This window comes from Ctenocephalides felis, unplaced genomic scaffold (genome assembly GCF_003426905.1).
Source record: "Ctenocephalides felis isolate EL2017-DRISC unplaced genomic scaffold, ASM342690v1 CF-g0.4_SCAFFOLD_03572, whole genome shotgun sequence".
NCBI lineage: Eukaryota > Metazoa > Arthropoda > Insecta > Siphonaptera > Pulicidae > Ctenocephalides > Ctenocephalides felis.
In genome coordinates this window covers 2,848,476-2,862,306 of record NW_020539726.1, presented here as the reverse complement: position 1 = coordinate 2,862,306, position 13,831 = coordinate 2,848,476, and the positions used below count along the sequence as shown (strand labels likewise).

At 29.9% G+C, this 13,831-nt stretch overlaps 1 protein-coding gene and 1 pseudogene across 1 annotated transcript in view; both read left to right on the top strand.

The window, feature by feature from the left end:
• The first annotated feature begins 2,113 nt into the window (after nt 1–2,113).
• LOC113387737 lies at nt 2,114–3,288 on the top strand (annotated as a pseudogene).
• Nucleotides 3,289–7,042: 3,754 nt separating this feature from the next.
• LOC113387896 overlaps nt 7,043–13,831 on the top strand; it is an 81,593-nt gene continuing 74,804 nt past the window's right edge. Inside the window, exons 1-2 of the mRNA XM_026625285.1 lie at nt 7,043–7,101; nt 8,948–9,134. Coding sequence (XP_026481070.1) covers nt 7,043–7,101; nt 8,948–9,134 — 246 coding nt within the window. The remainder of the gene's footprint in view (nt 7,102–8,947; nt 9,135–13,831) is intronic.

Genomic DNA, 13,831 nt, shown 5'->3' with positions numbered 1-13,831 from the left:
TCTGCTTGTTTTAACAAAATAATTAATTTTGGAAAAAAAAAATTGTTGCAATTTTTTTTTCAAAATTTTTTTTCTTAATTTTTTTTTGGCGAAAATTATTCAAATTTTATTTTTAGTTCTGATTAAAGTTGTAATATATTTTAGACAAATAATTTCAACTTTGCAATACAGTTTATACAATTCTTATAAATATTAGACAATGTTACAATATTTATAATAATCTATCTGAAAACATTCAATATTCCTCGAACATTTCGTTACCGTTCGGGAAGTTCCAGCAATTTTCCTTAAGGCACGATGCCATACACCCCACTAGTTTTTTTTTTTTTGAATTCGTGTAATTCGACCAAGTACTGTCTTATCATGTATGAAAGTATCAATAAATTGTATATTCAATTCAAAACATATATTGATGATATGACATGTAAGTTAACTTTTCCAGAGACTTATAATTCGGTATTCTTTTTTTTACTTACGAAAGTTCATATTTTATTTTGCTCGAAGATAAACAGAATTTTGAAAGTAATTGGAACTATAATGGATTCTTTGCCAATCCAGATATATGCCGGGTGTTATGTATTCAATGAATTGTATAAAAGCTTTTAGCAGTTCTATTTTGCTTTCATTATTATGATGAATAATAAAAATGTCTGGCTTGTCAATAATAATAAACGACTCAAACTTCGTAGTCAATGCTAAACAACCGATATGGGCGAAAAGCTATTACATTATAAGAGTCTGATAAGATTCTATCAATGATTCTGTCTGTTCACTAGACAGTGATAAACTATGATTATAATGATAATGGAAAGACAACGAACAAAAACCATGATGATATTTGAATTATGCACATATAAGTTTAAGTTATATGCACATTTAATATGCGGTATAATTCATTTTCTAAATTAAACCTAGGTTCTAGGTATATTTCAATAAGTGAATATTAAAACTAAATAAATACAACAATAAACTAGTGGGGTGTATGGCATCGTGCCTTAAGGCAAATTGCTGGAACTTCCCGTACCGTAACGAAATGTTCGAGGAATACTGAATGTTTTCAAATAGATTATTATAAATATTGTAACATTGACTAATATTTATAAGAATTATATAAACTGAATTGCAAATTTAAAATTATTTGTTTAAATTATATTAGAACCTAAATCAGAATTACGTTTAAGATCTGAATTATTTTCGATATACAAAAAAATCTATTTTCTGCACTCTTTGCTTTGTATCTCCGAAACGGCTGGACCTGTCTTTTCCAAAAACTATTCAGCGCATCTTCCTATTAATAGGAATCGAATGTTTTTTGCACCATTCAAATATCCATACATACATACACACACACACATCCATTTTTCCTGAGGTATGCCAAAATGTTCAGAAACCTTCAAAATGTGAAGAAATGTAAAAAAATTCAATTTCGATTTTTGGACGGTTACAATAACTTACCCTACGAAAAGTTAATAAATATAAATATTTGGAAACGGAGTGATATTAATTTACTCCTGATCCCCAGAAAAAAACTGAAATGTAAACAATATATATATATATATATATATATATATATATATATAATTGTTATATACCTTCTTGGCTATATTATTGAAACATTTTATGGTGATAGAGATTTCATGGCCTTAATAAACTTTTCTTTTTTTTTCTAAATAGTTAAATGTCAATACTTATTCATGAAGTCGATTACTTACTCATAACACCAAGTTTATGCTACTTGCCCTAAGGCATAAGGCTCCTTACAACTAGATAAATTTCATCTTAATTTCATTTCTAACATAAATTATAGTACATGAAACTAATCTGTCGATTTTTTCTGCTCCCAATATTTTTGCATCTAGTTGGTGTGATTTCATAGGTTGTTTGTTGTTTTTTTTACAAAGTATGCATTGTTTTTAATTCAGTTTTATCTATTATATATTTTATCGCTTTATAAACATATTTGTTTTCCATGTTGGGGTCACGTCGACGTTTATCACTTTGTACACATTGCAAGCAAGAATATATCAGTTTCTAAATATAAAATGTCATTGGAAATTACGAGATGTCAAATTGAAAATTTACTAAATGGTAATAACGAAACAAAGCTGTGACTGTGTTGTGCTATAAATATTCCAAAATGTTATACCAGTTTATCATAATATCTTTAATAGCATCATGTTATGGAAATATCATACGAGTACAATTACATAAAGTTAAAAGTGTTCGTACCAATTGCAAGAACTTGGAAAGAAAATAGAGCAGTTACCATTTAGGTATGATCCTGAAAGTATTCCTGAGCCATTATCAAATTACCTAGATGCTCAGTATTATGGACGTATTACCATTGGTAATCCTCCGCAAGCATTCAATGTTAATTTTGACACAGGATCGTCAGACCTATGGATTCCGTCCCAACAGTGCCAAGTCGCAAATGTCGCTTGTTTAGTGCATAATAAATATGACAGCTCAAAATCTTCCACATACATTAAAAACGGTACCAATTGTGCTATTGAATATGAATCTGGAAGTGTTACTGGATTTTTATCTACTGACACAGTCAATATAGGTGGATTAGATATTGTAAATCAAACGTTTACTGAAGCTACGGTTGAACCAGGATTAGCTTTTGTTACCGCAAAATTTGACGGTATCCTCGGATTGGGATACAGTTCACTTTCTATCGATGGTGTAGTTCCAGTGTTTTATAATATGTTTCAACAAGGATTGATTGAAAAACCGATTTTTTCTTTTTATCTCAACCGCGATCCTACCGCTTCAATTGCCGGCGAAATTTTACTGGGTGGATCTGATCCAGACCATTACAGTGGCGAATTTACATATTTGCCTGTGACCAAAACAGATTTTTGGCAATTTAAAATGGATTTGGTTAAAGTTGGAAATCAGTCATTTTGTGTTGGTGGATGTGAGGCCATTGCAGATACTGGCACGAGACTTTTTGTTGGACCTAAGGAAGACATGCAATTATTAAATAACTTTATAGGCGCTACCCCAATAATGGGAGGTGAATATATGATCGATTGTCGCAATATGACAAAATTACCAGTAATTGAATTCATTTTAAATGGAAAAAGTTTCAAATTAGAAAAAACTGATTATATTATACGAGAAATTCGCAATCAAAAAGTGATTTGTTTGTCAGGATTTATGGGCGTAGACTTACCTTTTGAAAATGGGCTCTTATGGATTCTCGGTGATATTTTTATTGGCAAATTTTATACAACATTTGATATGGGACGTAATCGGCTAGGTTTTGCGCTAGCTAAATGATGTATATATATATATATATATATATATATATATATATGCTGAATTGGATTACATATTTTTATATATATTGTACTAGAATTATAAACAACATACAAATTTGTTACTTTAAACAGTTATAGTCCACATAAACAAATTGGAAATAAAATATTCAAGAAATATCTGTTTTACTATTTTTACGTATGCGAATAAAAACAACATTATGTTTGTTTTCAAGATTGATTGATTAATGATCACTAATATATTCACTATAATTATTAGAATGTTATTTCATGCCGTGTATTTATTTTTTTTAATTTAATTTAAACTGATGATAGTTTACGTAATCTCGATGTGTTGAGTAATATCATATGGAATGTAGACTTTAGATTATTCTGCAGAAAATATTAGAACTAACACTTATTTATGATATTTGCACTTTTTTCATCATGAAACATCGATATTTTTTTTGGTAGTATTTAGAATGTCTAAATCGGATGCCAATTAATTGATTGAGCGTCCGGGCATGATGGTATCCGGTTTAGATGTGACTTATTCGAGAGGGGTTGTTTTTGCTTCAGTCGTTCTTTCCTGTGTTCAGAATTAATATTTGATTTGAAATATTAGTTTATTTTACTCGTATTAATTGTCAATATAAAACATTTTTAAAAACTTCAAACTTTTACTACATGTAGTAATTGAAAAACAATTAGTACATGTATTATAATTAGTTATGTACTTTCACGTTTTATGTTATCGTGTAGATAGGGTAGGGCGGGAAACAAAGGTCCAATTTGATTTTGAGCAAATATATTGTGTAAACGAAACCAATCAAATCACCAAAATAACACATATGTTCAATAAAAATCCCAGTTAATTCACTATTTCAAAAATGTTGTTTTTAGCTGTTTTTCAAAAATTTGTAACCAGGTTCTATTTGTCTCATAGGCGGGGTAAATTAAGTCGATCAGGAGGCAAACCGATCCAATGTCTTGTTTTTAATTTTGAAGCGTTTTCACAAAATAATAGCTACATTATTCAATTAATGCAAAATTTAAATTTCATGGGTGCTGGGATAAAACTATAATTAACTTTGACTTGATATTTTATCAGAAATATTCATCGACAGAGTTGGAATAACTACAATTATTTATTTTTTCTCTTGTAAAATAGCTTATTTAAACTTAATTTAATTTTTATTTGCAATTTTTTATTTTTTACACCTTTGCCAGAATGAAGTTTAGTTTGACTTTTTTATCCCATCCAGGTGTAAGCTTTTATAGAGGTTATATAAGAAACTATTGACTCTAAAAATTAACAATACATCTTATAAGACGTATACTTAAAAATTAAATTAAGGTCTGGAGAACTGAGTAACTGCGCAATCAAAACAAATCAAACGCAAAAATATACTTTTGTTATGGATTTTTAAACATAGCTGTTTTTCACTTGGCCGTTTATGGTACTTTGAAAATAAAGCCGGCCACAAACAATGCTGTATAATTGCGCAACCTGTGACTTGAACATGTATTCCGTAGCGTCTGTGGGATGATTTTGACGTAACTTGACAGACTGGTACAAGCAAGTAGGCATGAGCATTTTTCGATTATTTTAATTGCGCAATTATTCAAGTCGGCAAGTTCATTCGTTGGCGGCGTGTGGCAGCACATGTCCCATTTTTGGTTTATTTTGTAGCGAATACATAACTCGGAGTTATAAACACTTGAAAGTATTTAAATTAGCTCTGTGAATCATTTCAATTCTCCTCTGATGCTGTGAATATATGAATTAATGAAAAAAATATATTTCCAGGTTATGTTTTGACGTTTCTTATTTGACATGCTTGATATGCATGTGCAAATACTTAACATAAATTCGAGCCATCTGTGGGCACTGTGAAAATACGCTTGGTTGCGCATTCATTCAATTGCACATGTATACAGTTACCTATGTGGCCGGCTTAAGATAAAATAAACTAAAAAAACTGTTTCATAATTCTTGGATTGTTCTATATTTTATAGGGTAGAGCAGGTAATAAAGGTCCACGGGTACACATGTTCATCAATATTAACTCAAGTCATTGTCTCACTTAAAAACAAGTAAAATATAATATTTTTAATAAGACTACTTCATAGTAGAGGGCAATAAATATTTTATAGTAGATATGTACCACATATCGCCTTATAGAGCGACATTATTCCTCAATTCAACTCAAAAACATATATTTTATTAAGTATATATATACATAACATTTCACATTTTTTTTAGTTGAACATTTTACCTGAAGGTATTGTGTCCAGCATATCGGTTGTTAAAAACAATAATAATTATTTAAAATATACTTTATATGACTAAAACAAGAAAAGGTTTAATAATTTTTCCAAAAAACACACAACAATAAAAATACATAAGCAAAAATGGTGCCGCTAAGGTATACATTGGGATCACCCCAATGATAACATAGAAGCCTTAGGCCAATATACACCAGAAATAGTTTGGTGTAGCAAGCACGCCATGCCAAACTCTGCATTTGAGATGAAAGTTCTCCGTGAGCTTCTTTATTTTCGAGTACTGTCGGTACGTCAGTCTGTTCATGTTTCTAGAAGAGTAATAGTGTCGCGTCAGTGGGTCTCTTGATTTGCTAAGTACTTGTCGTAAAGCTTTGTTTTGTACAGTCTGTAGCCTCCGTAGGTTAGTCTTTGCTGCCGCGTTGCATGCTGGAGCGCCGTACAATATTATTGGTCGCATTTATTATATTACATACATTATTCGTCAAGTAAAGTATCCGCTTGTTCTTCACGTTCAGCGGAACTAAAAGATATTAAAAACAAACTAAAAAATTATTGATATAAAAAAATGTTCTATTTTCCTGTGAAATAATGTTATTTTTTTATATTATTTTATACACAAAACTGATTAAATTCTTATAAATAAATACTCACCACGTATTTTCGTAAAGATTAAAAATTTGCTAAAGTTAAACGTAAACGTAGAGCTAATGAGAATAGCCAAATATATATCATGATTGATGTTCGATTTTATGAATGGATCATTGTAGCGCATTATGAGTGTTGTCTATTGTTTAATTTAGATACTTTATCAGTTTGACACGTGTAAGTTCATCATCAATAAAAATCATATTTCATTAAAAAAAACAATAAATTGAATATATAATATTTATTAAAATAAAAAATATGATCCATTAAAATATTCAACATTTAATATTAAATATTTTAATAGATCACATAGCTACATGGATGGCTAATAGAAATTCGTATTTTTGATTGTCTATAATAAATAAATAAATAAGCTAAACAAAAAAATAAATAGATTATTTAAACTTGTATTGAATATTCTAAACTAGTTCTTTCCCCAAAAGCAATCGTTTTGTCAACACAAATAGAAAGTTTTTTAAATCATTCAATTCGAATGCTTAGTTCTCTCATATATTGACATTTTTGGCACCTTTTGCCTCGTATCTTTAGTATGGCTGGATCTGCCTTTATCAAAAACTAAAGCCCGGTGCACACGACGCCAGTTTTCATACTGGACAGTTTTTGTTTGTTTGTTACCCTAGGAACGACATGATAAACCATAATTTACGATCTTGCGCGACATAATTTGCGATCTGGCCTGCTAGATTTCACGCATTCACAACGGCGGTATACTCATCATAATTTCTAAGTAAAACCGTTGCCTTAACAACGTCGGAATTTGATTTCATAACAACTTCAGTCCTTGCAAATTCCTGCCGTATTTTACGAATAGAGCATGTCCTATGTCGGCGATAGATGAACGATCTCGTGGCCGATACCTTCAGTGTCCAATAGGAAAGCTGTATTTTGACACGAAAATATCAATGCGTACTTGATTCATTTACTTCGATTTTGGAAGCGTTTAGTTTTTATTTTGTAAATAGCTATTGTGTATATATAGCGGCGTGAATAAATGATTAGTTTAGGAAAGGCAGTTCAGTAATTTTAAAATATTCAAATTTCCGAAAAAATTTAAATATGCATTTTTTTCAAATTTTCGTAATTTTATCTGAAATATCAAAAAAATTCAAAATTTCCAAAAAATTACAAAAAAATTCAAATCGTTTTATTTCAAAAATTTTGAAATTTGCAAAAATACTCAAAATTAAAAAAAAATTAGTTGGGTGTATGGCATCGTGCCTTAAAGCAAATTGCTGGAACTTCCCGTACCGTAACGAAATGATCGAGGAATATTAAATGTTTTAAAATAGATTATTATAAATATTGTAACATTGTCTAATATTTATAAGAATTATATAAACTGAATTGGAAAGTTGAAATTATTTGTTTAAAGTATGTTAGAACAGAATTAAAATAAAAATCTGAATTATTTTCGATATACAAAAATAATTTTTTTTTTCAAAAAAAAAATTTGAAACAAGAATTTTTTTCCAAAATCAATTTCGTTTCGGTAAAACAAGCAGAAAGTTCTTTGAATCATTTGAATCGGACGCTTAGTTCTCTCAAAAACTGTCATTTTTTGCACATTTAGCACTGTATCTTCGGAATGGGCTGGGCCTGCCTTTGCCAAAAACTAATTACCACTTCTCCCAATCATTACTAGTTGAATGTTTTTAGATCATTCAAATCGGATGCTCCGTTCTCTCAAAAACTCGATTTAAATTTTCTGCACTCATTGCTCTTTATCTCCGTAATTGCTGGACCTGCCTTTGCCAAAAACTAATCAGCACATCTCAAAATTTTTGAAGAAAAAAACTAAATATCTTTTAAGTTATCGTCGATCTCCAACGGCACAAAAAAGGCCTTTCACTGCTGCAGTGATTCCGGCCTTCTACGTGGATCAAATCCAAAAAAAAATCGTTAAACTAGATAATGTTGTCTGTAAAATGAACTATGATAAAACAGAAATCAAAAATTGATTAAATGGCGGCGTGATCGGATCATTTGTTTTTGAGTAATCGCTGCAGCAAATTCGAAAAATGCTGTTTCGAGAAAAACGCGTTTAAAGATAAAATGATCGTTCTACTATATACTATATACATACTCTTTAAATGGCTGTGACTCAAAAACTATTTAAGATATCGATTTGAAATTTTGGTATGTTATTTTTAAAGGTATAACCTATCGAAATATGAAAAAATATGAAAATTCGACTACAGTTTGAAAATTTCACACTAGTTGTGCCCCTTAAACTGAAGCATTTTATTATATTTTAATTATTATTGTTTCACTTAATTCTAATCAGATGCGATACGTACATGTTTTTGTTTACAATTCATACAATTCTCTGTTTGTACACTTATAAGCATTAGTGTATTTTAGACCTATAAAATATAAATTGTGAAATTCACAGTATATATTTATAATAATCTATTTGAAAATGTACGAAATTAATATTAATCATAAAATAAGTGAAAATCTGGCGCAAAATTCTTGCTCGCTAGAAATCCTGTTACGATAGAAATCATATTACAAGGAATACTGGCGTCGTGTGCACCGGGCTTAATTAGAACATCTCCCTGTCAATAGGAATTGTTTAATTCTTCAAATCGGTTCATCCATACGCCCGAAATCGTCTACGGAAAGTTAAAAAATGGATCTTGTGCTCCGCTCTACTCTATATTTAATTTGGTCAGAATTCAAAGCGTTTGAAGTGGATCGTTTTTCATGTATTTTAATATTTGCAGGCCTGACATTGCTGCGTTGCGAGATCGCGGTGCTTTGCCGCCGCCTACGCCATGGTCGGCGTCTGCGCTGGAAGACATGGAAGCCCCTCGACGGCAAGCGTCCGTTGACGGTGAAGCTATCAAGATTGTGATCCATGACGTTGATTCGGGGCCGACAATTCCGGTTGCGGCAGCCGCCAAACGGAGAGTTGTCTTAAGGCGAGACCCAGCGGACAAAACACATCGTAGTAAGTTAACGTCGATATTATATATTTCATTTGCTCTATGATTATATTATTTACTAGTGGTTCATGGCATTGTGCATTATGATAAATTTCGTTTATTTCCGGAATATTCAAAGAATAAAAATAATCAGTAACCAATCAAAATTGATCAATGATTAATAACAATTCTTTTGTTGTGTTCAAATATATATCATAACTACTATAAATTGTATAGTTTGTATTTTAAAGTTCAAATGTAATATAAGTCTCATATTTGGATGACAAACTGTATGTGTTTACTATTTTGCAATTGAATTGTGAAGTTAAATTTATTTATTTTAACTGTATGTAGAACTTTAGACTTACAAAATTTTGAAGTTTAAAGAAAATTTTAAAAAAACATCAAAAATTAAAAAAAAAAACAAAAAAATAGATTTGTTAGAAACTTTGAAACCGCCGAATTCCTGCTTTTCAAAAGTAATCATTTTTTCGCACTGTTAACATCAGCAATATGATTTTTGAATCATTCTAATTAAATATTCCGTTCTCTCTAAAACTGATATTTAGGTGGAAGTCTCCGAGTGGCGGACACCTATAAGGTTATTCATAAATAAATCAAAAATATTTTACGAAATGTTCATTAAATTATGACTTATGTTAGATAACAAAGTTAGAAATCAAACCAAATTAACAAAAACGCAACCTTTGCTAAAAAAATTGATACTATTAATCAAACTTTGGTAACAAAAAATTTGATTTTACAAAGTGGCTCCTAGTACCGGGCATTTGAAAATAACCAGTATTGAACACAAAAACAGCTATCTCTACACTCTGGAGTGTCTGCACATGTGTGTTTGACGAAGATTCTTAGATATTGCAAAAAAAAATTACTATTCATCTACCCTTTTGTCTGGCCCACACCGATGCTTCAGCTGGAGCATTCATCATAAGATTTTCATTCTTTGACTAGGACAAATACGAGTATGGGGGTATGTTATGACCGTTAGCACTCAGACAGAACAAAATTTAATAATTGGAATAAATTACGTAAATTCTCACAAAAAATTTCAATATGTTTACTCAGGCACTAAGGGTCAAGTCAAGTACAACTTTTATCTTTCCATACCACTCAATGTAAATGCATAAATATGCTAGAATTAGAATTACTTCATTGATATATAGGTAACGCCGTGATTTTGCGCCTAAAACAGGAAAAGGTTGCTCTCGCCGTGGCCGTGTGCGTCACAGGCAAGGCTTGGCACGTGATCATGTACCTGTGTGCCCTCCATGCCCTTGCACTTGTATTTTGAAATGAAAAGATTTATACTCGCTTAAATAATACGTATTAAACAGAGTGTCCGGTGTTTGGGCCGTCCGGCGTCAGGGAACTTTTACCTATGCATTTTTGCTCCATATCTCAAAATGGCTGGACCTGTCTTTGCCAAAAACTAATGAACATGATTTATAGCATCTAGTCTATTCGTAAATATGGGTAAAGTAGCAATCATGAATTACAATATAATAATTTTCTTGGTCTGTCTAATAGTAGAATTGAGCTAATTACAGTATTTTGTATACTACTAAACTAAAACTAAAAGTTTTAAACGCCATTATTATTTTACTATATGTAATTACAAGGTAAAGCATCTGTGTTATTCGCATGAAATATTTCTTAATTTGTAGTAGTGAATATTTTTAGAATAAATTGGTAACAAAATTTTGAAAGTTTTCTAATTTTAGATAAATTGTGACATTTAGAACAATTGTTTTAAAAAACCACTACACAACTTCATAACTATTTTATTTTAAAATGTTATAATAAATTCAATAAAATTACATATGTTACATATGTTATTACGACATTCTTTTTTTCAATTTGTTACTTAATTCATTTAATAATTTATTCCATATTTAATGATAAAAAATTATTATGAAGTCTCAATAAAAATGTTTATACGCGGGGTTCAATAGGGCATCGAAATTTTTGAATACTTTCAATTCTGACTAGAATGTCATCTATAAATTTTTTAGATGACATTATCTATTAGTACTCATTTCTATAATATCTATTTCACATGACCTTTTAAAATAGCTTTTCTTTGAAATCGTGTGTATATTAATAAAATACTTTAAAAATAATAAATAAAATGCATCATTTTTCGGATGTTTGCATCTCGTACAATAAGTTCAATATATTGAGGAGATTCAATTGAATTTTGCATTGTATTATTAAATCTTTCTATTTTATTAGATGGAATAAATACGTGCAAACACCATATCAATGAGCACCATACTCATACATTCAAATATATTACTCATTTTCGTTTAAATTATTATGTTTACCCAAAGTTATGCAGGAGAGGAGATTTAGGCCGATCGTGAGTTGAGATTTTCTTCTAAGTGTTTTAAATTTTGTAGATATCTGGGAATCAGATCGAATTTAGAAAATGATTACAAATACATTGGCGCCAAATGGTTTTCAACTCGTAGATTAAGCAGTGCACGAAAATTTTAAATTTATTTCTTATGACATGATCTGCGATTTATTAATTATTATATCATATAAAAGATCTACTTTAAATAAATTTTTGTTGCAATTTATTCAAGAAACAATGGAAATTTGTGCTGCTGTAGTTGGTTGCCATGCATTATCGACATTATATTAAGCTTTTTTTTCGTAAGCAAGTTGTAAATTCACAATTTAAAAACATAAAACTAGTGACGTATGGCATCGTGCCTTAAGGCAAATTGTTGAAACCTCCCGTACCAGAAATAAATATTCAAGAAAAAAAACAGTAATCAATAAATATTAATTTACGATTAATAACAATTGTTTTAACACGTTGCCGCACACTTTTAATTTGACGATCGTGCTTAGAAACACACTTTTTTTAATTGTTTATGATTGCCAGATAAAATCGAGGGTAAGTTGTATGTTTGGAAGCGAAAATGATTAACTATTATTAGATTATTAATTATTAATTATAATAATTAGTAATATGTATTGCGGCAACGTGTAAACATTTTCAAAGTGATAATACTATATATGTATCGCTCATATTATATAGCGACGATCTAGTCCAATGATCATTTTTTACCGCAGAATTGTATTTTTTTTACTTTTTCCTGTGTATCGCCGAAACTGTTAGACCTGTATCTGCAAAAATGTAATCAAAATTTTATTTTGTCAATATAAGCAAAATGTTTTTTGAATCATTCAAATCGGGCGCTCCATTCTTTCAAAAACTGAATTACCGTTTTGACACTTTTTGTCCCGTATCTTCGAAACTGCTGGACACTTCTTCGCCAAAAACTAATCAGCGCATCTTCCCATCAATAAAAATCGAATGTGTTTTAAATCATTCACATCGGTTGATTGTGCCGCCGAAATTGTGGACGAAAAATTATATCCAAACATACACACATAACCCATTTTCTGAGATAAGCCAAAATGTTCAGAAACCCTTGAAATGTAAAGATATGCAAAACTTTTCTTTTTCGATTTTTTTGCGATTATCATAACTTTACCCTGAGGGTAGTTAAAATATTTAAAAAATTACCTATTACAAATTACTTGATCTCTTTATATAATAACGTAAATCAAATAAAATTTAAAAAATCATACTACAATTTAACATTACTGCATCAGCAATGAACAATTGCTAAAATATAAGAAAATAAGATATATATGTACAGAATGTTGAGAATGATCTGCCAATGATTTAAAATTATTCATGAACACTTCAATAACTGTCATTTGCATTGTAACGTTATCAGAATTTTCAAATTATAATGAAGTTGAAAAAGTTTCATTTTAATACGAATTCTTTGCATAACCAAAACTTTATTGAATTGATTGAATTTATTTTATTAAATGAGCCAATCTGAATGACAAATGACATTTGCGCTGTGTAGGCGATACTATAAATACATTCTGAAGAAGATTCTAATAAAATCTAAAGCAACCTGTAGCTTGCTCGTATATACATATATAGGAAAGCTAGGGCTATGGGGGCTATTAGTAACGGGGATAAGAAGTAACAGGCAGTTTTTCAATGGAAGCTTAAAAATATTGAAAACATTTGTCTTATTGTCACAGCAGTAAGCAGAACTGTACATTTTAGATAGGTAATATGAAATTGTTTTATGATAATATTTCGGTTGCATTTTTATTATCAACTAACTTTAAATTTACATATCTTATTTGTTTTTTTGTAATTTATGATAAATTTTAATTTTAAATTTATCAATCAATGAGAACGTGCAACAATTTTTGTTATTGCTGAAATGTTTAAAAAGATATCTTAATTATTGTAAAAAATCACACGTGGGATTAAATGGAATAAAACCTGGGGACTAGTTGTACCATACAAGAATTCTATACAGATTCAAGTAAAAAAATTGGTGGGATTTATAGTTTGTAAATGCGGGTAAATGTAATTTTTTTGCAAGAGTAAGTACTACTACTACTATACCTTTTGTTTATTATGATAAAACTGTAGCTTACGTTGATTTATGATTTAAATTTATATTATAGGAGTCATTATTTATTTGTATTAATTATAGTTGGTGTTAATTTATGGAGAATTACTTAGTAACAAGTCATTTTTTTAAATAATAAAAGAATAAATTATCGGAAGCATTACTTGCCTTAGAAAATGTTACAACTAGCCCCAAATGC